The 14,009-nt window shown below is 40.0% G+C and overlaps 1 protein-coding gene across 1 annotated transcript in view; it reads left to right on the forward strand.

The window, feature by feature from the left end:
* Positions 1-14,009, forward strand: part of TRPC5 (transient receptor potential cation channel subfamily C member 5) — a 134,322-nt gene that overhangs the window by 22,564 nt on the left and 97,749 nt on the right. Inside the window, exon 2 of the mRNA XM_060138597.1 lies at positions 4,878-5,399. Coding sequence (XP_059994580.1) covers positions 4,878-5,399 — 522 coding nt within the window. The remainder of the gene's footprint in view (positions 1-4,877; positions 5,400-14,009) is intronic.

A 14,009-nucleotide genomic window follows, 5' to 3' on the forward strand; every position in this document is an offset into this window, starting at 1 on the left:
CAAAGGCATGGACAATCCAGAAAATATACTAGACCTGGGCTGTTAGGCCAGTTGTGTGAACAGAAACTCAAGACTAGGGATCCAGGGAGAAATCTTGTTTTATGAACCAGGGCACAGGTAGGGAAGAAGCTGGAATTCAGAAACTATTCAAAAGGGGAAAGTACCCTAATGCAGAGCCTTAAAGATCGGAATTTGGAATGGAGGAGGCTGAGGCTGGTCATTTGGGTACTTCCTACCTCAAGCCTTGATTGCTCTGGAAACTGGGGCAGGGCTGAGTCCTTGAGGCAGAGCGTGTGGGAGCCAAGGTGGGCAGAGGCTGACCCCGTACACTCTCTTGGTTTCAACCTACTGTTATAGGCTGAAGACTGTCACATCTGTTGATACATTTTCAGCCCTGACCTTTTTCCTTCAACATTCATGCTGGAGTTATACAATTTCCTGCTACTCTCACAATAGGTACTTCAAACTCAACATGTCTAAAATTGAACTTCTTTGAAACCCTAAACCTGCTCTTCCTCCTGTATTCACTATCTCCAATGGTGACACCACCATTCAATCAGGCATGCAATGCAGAAACCTGACATCCTTGATTTCTTCTCCCTGCAGTACTACCTGACATATCCAATGAATGTCTTAAATCTGTTCCTTTCTATCTCTAGAATCATTGTCTAGTTTAAGATCTTGCCATCTTTTCACCTGGACTATTGATATCTTTTAAGTAGTTTTATCTTTCTGAAACTCATCCAATGGTGTGCTGGAGCTGGCTTACGCCAGCTGGTGAGAACTGGTTGTGTGCATCTCTTCCCAACTCTGTGTTCCAGGATGTCATGTTGGTAGCTTGAAATTGGCCACAGTTGGAGTATTTACACCACAGAAATTGGCAAACACTACAAATCAAGGTTGTTGTTTTTGTTTTGTTTTGTTTAATGGAAAGCTGCTTGTTAAACATTTATCAGCACATATACCACTGCCAATTCTCCACCCTTCGGCCAAACTGATCTTTGTAAAACACTTGTTCAACCACACTACTCTCCTGATTAAAATTCTTCAGTGGCTCCCTATGGCCAACAGATCACATTAAGTTCCTTCTCATGGCATATGAGGCCTTTTATTACCTGGCCCCTGCCTGAATGTCCAGCTTCCTCTCCCATTCCTCCTAGCAACTTCTGTGCTAGTTCAAAGGTCACACATGGCCCACTGAAGCCTCAATTGCCTCATATATATACTTTGTTTGGCATGCACACTTTCTTTAACTCTTTTGAGCCAACATTGAAGACTTTAGGAAATTCTACCTCCAAATCCATATTTCTGACTTTTCTTGAAAGATGACAACACTGGGTCCTCATTCATGCACATAACAGCAATTTGATCACAACAAGGGGCTGAGCAGCAGATGCCCCCTTTGAGACGGTATGTCTCCACAGCTCACCAACGCCTACCATTTACTCATCCAACTTATGCATATGTCCCCACATGTAGCTTTTATTTCTGTGACCTGTTATCTGTTTGGACCCTGTTGTAGACCATATTACAAAGTCCTGCTTATTATCAGAAACCTCTGACCCTAATGATAGACTCTTTCTTTGCCGTGGCTGTCCTGATGAGAGTCCATGGTCCCTGCACAGTCTAGGAAGGGAAGAGCAGCAGGATGAGGAGAAGCAGCAGAGGGGGAAGAGGAGTAGAAATATGTGGTCTTTGGGTCAGAGTCTCCATCGTGGAGCAATAGCACTGTGGACATGACAAGCAGGGACTGTCCTGGGTCTTTGTGACCTCAAGGTATTCCCTATAGAGACCATTTGCTAACCTTCCTGAGAGTCTTAGAATGTCTACCTTCTCAGCTAGACATGGAAAGGAAAGACCCAAGGACACTAGCTCACACGGACTCCAGCTGTGTGGATCCAGGCTTCTAAACAAGAGCCAGCGTCTTAATTCCTTCTAGCTGAGTGCCTGCTGTGTGTCTAGCACTGTGCTAGAGGCTATGGGGAAAACAAGAGCGGACTAAGACAACTCTGCCTTCAGAGAGCTCACAGCCTGACTGAAGAAGCAAGAAATACCTATATCAAATAATTAGAAACTAATATAAGCCTGCATCAGAAGAGTGACATCTTGGATATAACCTAGTGCCCATAACATCTGGGTGGTCAGTAAGGGGTGGGATCAAGTTAAGGGGAGATCTACGGAAGAAGTCAGGGCTTACAGTGGCCCTTCAGTGGCAGTGAAGTGGGGATCCACACAGGATATGCCACAAGGATATACATACAGAGAGCAGTGAATGAGGTGGGTGTGGCAATCTGTGAATGACAAGGCTGACTGGAAGAGAAAAGGTGGTCTTGGTAGGAGGACATGGTTGGGCACTGCCGACCAGTTTCTTTTGAAAAGATTTACTCTCTGGTGTCATGTATCCAGAAAGACAAATGGAGAATCAGAGGCTCCTTGTTGAGCACCAAGTCAAAGACAACAGAATCAGATGGCTCTGGAAAGCATGTCATACTCTAGGCATAGACAGCAACCTTTCAGCTCCATGACACAAATGGGGCTGAGCATTATTCACAAGTACCATTGTGTGTCTTGGACAGGTCTGTCAGCATTGACATAGAGGAGAAGAAAGAAAGAGTAGGAAAAGAAAGAGCAAGGAAGTGGGTAGAGAGAGTGGACAGGAAGAGCATCATGGTAGGGAGCAGACATGTACCTCCAGTCTAACCCAGGGAATCCTGTGCCATAAGCCATCTTCCCTCCACCCACCACCTCCGCCTCTAGATCATGACAGAGATTAAGAAATGCTCCTGGGCTTCCCTGGTGGCGCAGTGGTTGAGAGTCCGCCTGCCGATGCAGGGGATACGGGTTCGTGCCCTGGTGTGGGAGGATCCCACATGCCACGGAGCGGCTGGGCCCATGGGCCCGCTGAGCCTGCGCGTCGGGAGCCTGTGCTCCGCAACGGGAGAGGCCACAACAGTAAGAGGCCCGCGTACCGCAAAAAAAAAAAAAAAAGAAATGCTCCTGCCCACCGAGGAGGGGCAGATTCCGGATCTGAGCTCCTTTCTTCCCAGGCAGACTATGATACATTGTTCACTTGCCATCTCTCCCACCTCTAGGCTTTATGCCGGTTGTTGTGTTTATGTTCATTACCAGGCCCACTCAGACCTACTTCTTCCTTAGCCTGCAGGTTTATGTTAATTTCTGAGATTATTCTTTCCTGTGTCCGATTTACTTTATGAGTCACTTGCTCACTTCCTGCTGCTTGTTTGTAGCTGCTCCCTCTAAATGTTTAACAATGTTTACTCGCTGCTCCATCCAAGCAACTGATGACCAGTGTGTAGTGAACTCTCAACTATTCAGAGGATGATGTAACCACCCCGAGAAGGAAACAGATTTCTTGCAAACTTCTCCACTTTCTTCTCCTCTGCCTTTTTCCCACTCCCTGTTTTCTGGCCACTTCCCTGCTTGGGAATCCCTCATCCAAGATGGGAAGGAGGCAAAGATGATGAAAACTGTAGCTCATCCCTCCGTCAATTCGCCAGCAACTGTGGGTTTCCAAAATAATTTTTTTAAGAGTAAAAAGAAACTAGCGATTAAAACAGTATTTGTCTATTCCATGAGAATCTCCATCATCCACATTCTGCTCTCCCCAGTTAAACTGAGTATTTGGAGGTTTATTAAAAAATGTATTAAGATCAATATTTCACAGTTTCCTGGAATTTTATCCACGCTTTGAATCCTCAGCTCCACCCCTCCATGAAGACTCTTCAGACTATTCCAGTTCTCCTTGTTGTCTAGCTCCAGATTCCATCACACTGAGATTCTTCTGTTGGGTGTAGCGTGTCCCAAAGGACACATTTTAAAGTCAAAAGATTTGTTTTTAATTCCTTGATCAGAGTCTGCTCACTCACCCAGAACTGTATGCTCCTGCACACCCAAAGAACCCCATACCTTTCACCTATAGCTGCTGTTTACACCAAGCATCACATCATGGACATACCAATTTTTTTTTGAGTGTCAAGAGTCAATTGTTTATTTGTGTATTTGTTACAGAGTTCAAACTCCACAGCTGAAAGTGAGCCAGTCTTTATTTGCATAATATTTATCTTGAAACAAAGTTTAGAAATAGAAACTTGAACATACCAATTTTATCAGACGTCTTTTTGCTATTGGTAACCTCAAGCCTGGAGGTCCTCATTTACAGAGTAATTCTTCCTGACAATAACAGATTCTCTCTACCTTGCTGGGATCGACAGGAAGTTGGAGGAACACTGTCTGGCTTTGGTCTTTGGTCCCCTGAAGTTACAGTGTCACAATTTGGGAATGTCTTCTCTTCAGCCCCCAGGGCCTGGTTTAGTGGCATGGGCTTTAAGATTACCGGTTGTCTTTAGCCTTTCAAACAAATATTTCTGCAGTCTCTACTGCTCATGTGGAACTGAACACATACTCGTACTTACCAATTTATAGAAGTCTGATATACCCAACCAGATTCCAGGAAAAATGCCCTTTACTTCTCTGTACAACCCCTCATTGTGCCTCAGACAGAACTGGCATAATTTAAGGGCCAAGCTCCAGAGTCATATTGTCTGAGTTTGAATCTTGGCTCTGCACCTAAAGCTGAGTAACCTTAGGTATGTTCTTTAAACTCTGTGTGCCTCAGCTTCTTCATTTGGGGAGAATATTTACCTCATGAGGTTGTTGTGGGGATTAAGTGAGTAAATATATGTAAAGTGCTGTATGCCTGGTGTACAGTAAGCATTTCACAACTAGCTATTCTGATAAGGAGAAGAATTGACCAAAAAACTCGTGACCCCAGTTCCTGAATCATTAACATTTGATGGGCTCTATGCTCCAAGCCTTAATCCTGCCCTTTTATGTGTTTTTCATTTTCTTGTACCTAGGTCCCCACTCTGATGATGGACACCCAGTTCTCTGAGTTCACACCGGACATTACTCCCATCATGCTTGCTGCCCACACCAACAACTACGAAATCATCAAATTGCTCGTCCAAAAACGGGTCACTATCCCCCGGCCCCACCAGATCCGCTGCAACTGTGTGGAGTGTGTGTCCAGTTCAGAGGTAGACAGCCTGCGCCACTCCCGCTCCCGGTTGAACATCTATAAAGCGCTGGCAAGCCCCTCACTCATCGCCTTATCAAGCGAGGACCCCATCCTAACTGCCTTCCGCCTAGGCTGGGAGCTCAAGGAGCTCAGCAAGATGGAGAATGAGTTCAAGGCTGAGTATGAGGAGCTCTCCCAGCAGTGCAAACTCTTTGCCAAAGACCTGCTGGACCAGGCTCGGAGCTCCCGGGAACTGGAGATCATCCTCAACCATCGAGATGACCACAGTGAAGAGCTTGACCCTCAAAAGTACCATGACCTAGCCAAGCTGAAGGTGGCCATCAAATACCATCAGAAAGAGGTAAGCTGAGCTCTTCTCTGCTTTTGGGGAAGCTTAAGCCCTCCAGAGTCCAGAGCAGGAGACCAAGAGTCAGCATTTTCCTACCACTTAGCTCTCCACCAAACACATGGTTAGACAGGCTTCAAAAACAGTGAGGCCCATATTTATCCAAGGCACATACAACCTCTGCGTATTTTCTTTATGGCCAGATAAGTAGGGAAAAATCTGATTCTATGATGGGAAAGCACTCATTCATTGAGCAAATGCTTATTTAGCACTGTTTTAGGGGTTTGGGATACAGAAAACAAGTATAACCCTGCCTTCACGGAGCTTACAAGCTAGTGGTGGACAGTAAGTAAATGATCACATTAGTGAATATATAATTACAAACTAACATCAGGCTCTGAGGAAGAACTTCTGAGAACACATAAAAAGGGTCCTACCCTATATACCGGGGCCATGGCAATAGTGATCACAAAGGGCTTGCTGTCTGGATGCTGGTAGCTGTTGACAGAACTAAGTCCTTGGTAGTCCCTCAGCAAGAAAGCTGAGACGTACATTTGAAAGATGGAGTCACACAGAGGGTGTGTGGTTCTGCAGAAGGCTGAGTCCCCTGCATTGGCAGGCAGATTCTCAACCACTGCGCCACCAGGGAAGCCCTGTTCTATGCCATCTTATCAAACAATTTGGGGGAGCCTTCTAGCAGGCCTCATTTAGCTCTTTAAGGAGGAAGCATGGTAGAAAGAGCAGGGACTTTGGAGCCAGAGCAACTGAGGATGGAACAGCCTTCAGCTGTACGACCTGAAGAAAGTCCCTCAAATTTCAGGACATTAGTCTTCTCATAAAATGGAGATGACAATAGTTCCTCCATTTCATAGGACTATTATGAAAATAAATGTACTTTAATGTCCATTTCCATCTCTCTTCCAATGCTACCTGGAGTCAGATTCAAATGGGTTGAACCGAGAAGTGCTTGCTGTCTGAAGGGCAACGAGCAGCGCCATCCCTTCATGGGTCCAGGCTCTGAGGCAAATCACATGTGTGCTCACCTGGTCCCTTTCTCTCAGACAAGGAAAAAAAAAAACTACCCCTCTGAAATGAGGCAGAAATGAGTACTGGGGCAACCTCGAAGGGGATAAAATATGACAAAAGAGCAACATGGAGATTTAACGGCTCCACTTTACATAAATTGTTATAATACTGTAAGAAAAAAAATAACAAGTATGTTTAGAATATGAATTGCTTCCAGATGACAAAATGGTTAATGGGAATAGAAGTGTTAAAAACGGATATTGCAGAATACAACTAAAGTTTGCATTCCTTCCCTCACTAGACAGCAGATAAACTCCATAATTATAGGGCCTCATCCCCCTGAAAACTGACAAAGTATTTATTTTCAAACAGTTTCATTACAATATTTCATCAATTTTGCATTGGTAGATCATCTACCAGTTACTTTATCACTTGATCCCTTCTGCTCCTATAATCATCATTTGCCAGTTTCAGTTTCTGCTCCATTTGGAAACCACTGTGATGACTTCCTCACTCTCCTGGGGATCTGCTTAGCATACGACCATGGAGTCATCCTTGGGTTCTACATTCACTGCCCTCCAGCCCTCATTAAGCTTCTCATCATTTTTTCCCTCATGTTTTAGCCCTTTTACTTTTCTAAAATTTTGTCCTCCATGTCTCTTATTTCATAATTTCTCTTATTACTGTTATTACAGAATATCTCCATGTTTCTATATGTTCATGTGATATATTTCTTATCTATCATTAGACCAACCTGAATGTTGCAAAGGTTTATATTTCCTTTTGCTCTCTCAATTAAACATCAGAGATTCCAAAGTTGGTCTCAGAGTCTATTTGCTGCGTACATTAAAGTGGAAAGGATCATTTGTTTTATTGTGGTAAACTATACATAACACAAAATTTACCATTTTAACCATTTTTAAAATATACAGTTCAGTGCCATTAAGTACATTCATGTTGTGCAATCATGACCACTGTGAGTCATTTTTTTGAAGACGGGCAAGTTTTGGGGTGTCTACTTTTTCTTTCAGTAGTGAGCCCATACAATTAGAGTTTCATATTTTGCAGACCACATTATTTTCAATCCATAACACTGGCAAAGTAGCATCTTTTAGCTATTAAAATTATGGATATTCAGCAGTAATACAAAGGTAATCCAAAAAGCACTGTATTTATGCAGAGATCAACAATTTTAGGTCTGGTGGTACTCACTCATCATTGTGAATCAAATCAATGAGAACTTTGGAATTTGACAGACTGAACTGTTTCAGTCAGACCACATCAAACTTCAACTCCAGGTTTGCAGCAAATGCAGCAAGGATAATGAGTGACTGTCAACTTCAATGTCAACGATTTCATGAAAAATAGTATACCCTCATAGAGTCACATAAACTCAAATATGGCACAAAGTTTAGTCCCATGGCCAGAGACTTCAGAATTATTTTAGAATTTACATATTTAGCTCCACATTTCCTAAGACAAGTTATCTCTTTTTGTTGTTCTTGTTTTTTGTTTTTTTTGTCGTTGGTGATTATTAATATACTTTATTATTTGTTTAACATCTTTATTGGAGTATAATTGCTTTACAATGATGTGTTAGTTCCTGCTTTATAACAAAGTGAATCAGCTATACATATACCTATATCACCAAATCTCCTCCCTCTTGCGTCTCCCTCCCACCCTCCCTATCCCACCCCTTTAGGTGGTCACAAAGCACCTAGCTGATCTCCCTGTGCTATGCGGCTGCTTCCCACTAGCTATCTGTTTTACATTTGGTAGTATATATAAGTCCATGCCACTCTAACTTCGTCCCAGCTTACCCTTCCCCCTCCCCGTGTCCTCAAGTCCATTCTCTATGTCTGCATCTTTATTCCTGTCCTGCCCTTAGGTTCTTCAGAACCCTTTTTTTTTAATTCCATATATATGTGTTAGCATACGGTATTTATTTTTCTCTTTCTGACTTCACTCTGTATGACAGTCTGTAGGAACAGTATGGAGGTTCCTTAAGAAACTAAAAATAGAACTACCTTACGACCCAGCAATCCCACTACTGGGCATATACCCTGAGAAAACCATAATTCAAAAAGAGTCATGTACCACAATGTTCATTAGCTCTACTTACAATAGCCAGGATATGGAAGCAACCTAAGTGTCCATCGACAGATGAATGGATAAAGAAGATGTGGTGCATATATACAATGGAATATTACCCAGCCATAAAAAGAAAAGAAATTGGGTTATTTGTAGTGAGGTGGATGGACCTAGACAAGTTATCTTAACAATGACCACAGATAAATTTTAGTTTAGTTTCTCTTCTGAATTGTAACTTCATTTCTGCTAAAGAACTCTGTAATCCTTCCCAACCTGTGAATTATAGATTTTTTAAATCTGTGGTTCCATTGAGTCTCAAATGAGTATAGTCTCTAATTTTCTCTATTCAAATCCACATGTCAAGTTTAAGACTGAATACTCTCACCTTGAACAAATCAGCAATGTCCTTATTTTAGGGGTGTTTTTGTTGTTTCAAGTTTAGTGTGTTTGGATAAGAAGCAGAGTCCTGTGAGTTACTGAGGTTCTAATAATTCAGGTATCTCTGAGCACTTCATTCTCAGAAGCTCTTGATCTAAGGAAGCAGACTGATAAGTTTTTTCAATAAATATCCATAATCTAGCCATTAAAAAAGTGAAACGTACACACAGTGCTTAAGGCCACAAGCATAAAAAAGGTCACGAGCATTGATCATCAATTCTCATCATACAAACTCCTTTTGCAGAATGTGATGGACACAAATAAACAAATGAAAACTAACTTTATCCTTCTATTATATCTATAGCAAATGAACTCAGCTTTGCTACGTTAGATAAAATTCCTCAGATTCCTTGAAGGCATATACTTTATGTGTGCTTACTCATCAAGAAACATATATTCACATCTTAAGTGAGTCACACTCCAGGGTCTGGTGGAACACATTCAATTTGAGGGTTGCATGTTACGAGCCCCTAAAAAGTTGGAGACACTTTCTTAAAGGTGTCTAGACTTTTCTAGATGACCTTCAGGCCCTTAAGAAGGCTAGACAAGAATTATCTCCCAGGACCAGAATTATTCAAAGGAGAAACAACCTGTAGATGGGAATGGGACAACTAAGCAAAAACAGAAATTTTGTCTTCTTTTTCATACTTGATTACATGCTTGATTCCAGTTGGACCATGGGGGTCTATCTTCAAGAATAGATAGGTTTCTTCTCAGTGTCTATACTCAGAGCAGGAAAAAGCAGATACACCACTTCTCCACTTTCTAGTGTCATGTCTGCTGACACCCTGTTCAGTCTTCTTTCAAAGCTTGCTGTGATTCCAACAGGGCAGAAATTCCCAGTACAAAGCGAAATTTTCTCAACAGGTGGAGATATTATAAGGGAGGAACATTAGAGACTCCTTCATCAGGTGAAAGTACCCAAAGATAAGCCTGCTCACATCAAAAGTTGCAAACAGACAATATGTCTCTACGTCTCTTAAACCTTGAGCTAAAAAGCTTTATTCAAAAAAACAAAATATTTTTCTCTATAAAATGAGCTGCAACACAACTGATTTTCCAAAACTGGAAGTTAGGAGTTGCCAATATTAAAAATTTAGAAGATAATGGTTTCAAGAAAAGCCAATGTTTCCCCAAGTTTAAGTAAGAATAAAACTATTTAAAAATGATTAGTATTGCCAGAATTTATCATCTAGAGGCATGTGTATTTATGTGTTTTCAACAACAGATTTTGTTAATGGCATCTTTGATTAAAGGAATCTGAAACACTGAAGTTGTGTTTCCTACCTGTGACTCCCTAGTCTACTTGACATGAATACTTGTGTTAAATTAAAAAATACCTCTTGAGATGCTTTCAGCATTTTACTAGGGTCTTTAAGACGAAATTGTGACAAGGGGTAAAGAGTTCAGTGGTTTTCCTTACCTTGCTAAAATGCAGTTTCATTCTTCAGAGGTATAAATGGAGATCACCTTCAAAGACTCTTTATTACCCTGAAGAGATGTGACACTTGAGACCCATGTATGTTGTATCTGTCAATACAAATAGCTCCCAAATAACTTCAGGAACTAAAGGTTATTTTTTCTTTTTTTTTTTTAGGGTTTTTTGGTTGGTTGGTTGGTTGGTTTGTGAGCTAAGGATTACATAGTCAGAAGAAAAACAAGTTTTAAATGAGGGGTAGGGTCCTTGAAAAAAATAAGACGTATACCCTAGGTGAAATGGCTAAATACCACTAGTCTATTAAGATATGGCTGTCAATACAAGAACACAATAGTCAGCTTTGCTGTAAAAAATAAATCTAGTTGGATAATAGTGGGTTAATAATGTGCAGAGTTACATAACTTCCTCAGGAACAAAATCTTAGCCTTAAATGGAATATAATTCACTATTTCTTGAAAGGTGGCTTTTTCATTGTTGTTTTTTCCTCATTATTATTCCTAGAAGAACTGAGTAGGCTCCCAAGAAGAAGTTAACTTGGTGGGGAAAAAAAAGCTCAAAAGAATGAAACAAAAACTGATTCCAACTATAAGTTCGACATCGAGTAAAATAAGGAAGCTCTAATCTCTTAGAAAACAGGTATAAAACTATTGGATAATCCTTACACGTCACATAGATTTTCAGGTATTTTCATATAGACATTTTTCAGCTATTCCTAAAAAGTTCTGATTTCATGTATTCTTTCCCATTGTCAGATACATCAACCAAAGTCTTTGAAAACTATATCATTTTGTGTGTTCCTTATTACCATTGAAGGTAGGCAAAAAAGTTATAACTATCATTTGACAAACAGGAAAGAACTATATTTCAGAGATGTGTTAAGACTATCTATCTGACAAAGCCAGAAGAACTTCAGATTCCTGGTATAATACTTTCTCTGAGTATATTCCACCTTCTGTTGAGAGGAGTTCTTTTATGCTGGTTTGGTAGCCTCCAAATTCACCACCAGGTAATTTAAGATGACCCCAAGTTCTTTGATTTGTGAATGAAAGTTTATTAGTTAAAATTTGTTAAAACACGTAACAATAAAATGGTATGGACCAATAGCTAATAAGGACTATATTCAGTTATAATCTAATAACTAGCAGTAATCATCATACATAAGAATACAACTAAAAAATAATAAAAAATAAAAAAAGAATGCAACTTATGTAGTTACAACTTCCCACACATTTAGCCAAAGCACACAGGGATGAAGAATTAGATGCTTCCTAATTCACTGCAATCTACCAGCCTATCTCCCTTAGTTTTCACACCTTAAATTTGTCTTAGAATGGTGAGCCTATCCCCCTCTCTATCCCTCCATGCCATACAAGAATTGACTTTGGTGTTGTTCTCAGGAAGATCCAGAAAAGTTTGGATAAAGGACTGGAGGGGAGACACAGGATTCCAATCAGAGGTATCCAATCAGTGGACTGCCAAGTTAGTTAATCCATCTTCCTCTAACTGGGCTTTTAAGTGCATGACCTGTGTCAATTGCCAACCAATTATTTCTATCAATATTAACAACTTAGGGTTGTCTAATTTGCGTATGACAAAAACAAGGCTTGGTTCATAAATGCGATTAGGAACTAACTCTATACCATGGTTTTCCACCATAAACTGCATAACTGTTGACGACTTGTTACTTTTCTTCTCTCTCCTAAAATATACCTTCCCTACTAGCTCTTATTCCTAAGTATGTTCTTACTTCCTGCACTTATTTCTTATCACTATTAACTTTACTTTTAATTCTGTTCTGTAAGAGCAAACATACTTAATACAACAATCCATTGCTTGGAGCAAGGTAACAATCTTAACAATTCAAAAACATATAATCACACAATCAAAGCAAACATTGCAATATATTTTATCTAATCCCAAGGTGCCATTATAGTATAATCTTTCCAGGTGAACCCATCTAGCCAAGAGGCTAGATAGTTCCACATATTACACTGTTGTAGCACCTTCCCGTTTGACACCTAAGGACCATGTTGACTATTATGTGTTTTATAGGCTGGTTCAAGCTTTATCTTGTTTCAATGTCTGGAGTAGTCTCACAGATTTCTTTTGATGTATTTTGATGACTTGCTTGAGTAAGTATGGTTGATTGTGTTCTCTCATTACTACTAACAATTTTAACAGGCTCACTAATCTGTTGTGGAATTGTTATGAAGTCCATATTCTAGAGTTCTACTTGGAAGAATAGCTACCCTTCAGTATCCATCTTATTTGAGGTGTACCAGATCTTTCCATTTACAGTTAAATTGCTCATCAAATAGAATTCACAGCAGATTGATGTTCTCTCCTTGGATATGTTTCCTGATCTTGCACAAGTATTTATGCCTTGAGTTTCATTTTGACACAAAGTTATAGCCCAATTTCCTGAAGTCCAAATTTCTAGTGGAGAGTGTATATCTTCCCTGACTGTTTCTAAACCTTTAATTAAAGCATAGATTCTATCTTTTAACTTTTATCCAGGTACTCTGTTATTCTTCTTCTTGGTTGCTACATATATAGATTTCCTTATTTAACTCTAATCACTATTTTTCCTTATAAAACTGCTCCTATTGGAATGGTGGGATAAATGGTTACTTCTTGTTTTCCCACTGCTCTATTTAGGTTAATCAGCATAGTTCCTTTGCACTGCATCTATTATTTACCACTTTGGACATAGTGTACAGAGTGGCCTACCCTGGGCAAGTAAGGCCCAGTTTGTCCAGTTATTGCAGCAGTAAAGTCCCTCAATCTGCTGTCTGGTATGGCTTGTAATTATCCACAGTAGTTGCTTGTAATATAACTTTTATTTCTACTCTTTGTGTCTTTGTTCACCCCTCTAAGTCTCCTGGATCCTCACCTACTCTATCAATCTTCCCACGTAGCAGTGTACTGTGAAACTTTCTCATACTAATATTTTTCAGTAGCTCCATAAGTTCTTCTGATTTTCAAAATGGTCTCTAAAAATACAACAAACTAGTGAATATAAAAAAACAGAAGCAGACTCACAGATATAGAGTGGTTACCAGTGGGGAGATGGGAGAGGGAAGGGGCAAGATAGTGGTAGAAGAGTAAGAGGTATAAACCATTAGGTGTAAAATAAGCTACAAGGATATATTGTACAGCACAGGGAATATAGCCAATATTTTATAATATCTATAAATGGAGTATAACCTTTAAAAATTGGGAATCACTATATTGTATACCTGTAACATATAATATTGTACAGCAACTATATTTCAATTAAAAAAAATTTAAGAGTCTGTGTAAAAAAAAGTAAAAAAAGGAGTCTGTAGCCTTTCTTGATACAGCAATCTTTTTTTAACTTTTATTGAAGTATAGTTGCTTTACAATGTTGTGTTAGTTTCTGGTGTAAAGCAAACTGATTCAGTAATACATATATATTCTTTTTCATTACAGGTCATTACAAGATACTGAATATACTTCTCTGTTCCCTGTGCTATACAGTAGGACCTTGTTGTTTATCCATCCTATATGTAATAGTTTACATATACTAATCCCAAACTCCCAGTCCTTCCCTCCCTCATCCCCCTCCCACCACATCTTCTTTATTCATTCATCTGTCGATGGACATTTAG

The sequence above is a fragment of the Lagenorhynchus albirostris genome, chromosome X (assembly GCF_949774975.1).
Source record: "Lagenorhynchus albirostris chromosome X, mLagAlb1.1, whole genome shotgun sequence".
NCBI classification, from domain to species: Eukaryota; Metazoa; Chordata; class Mammalia; order Artiodactyla; family Delphinidae; genus Lagenorhynchus; species Lagenorhynchus albirostris.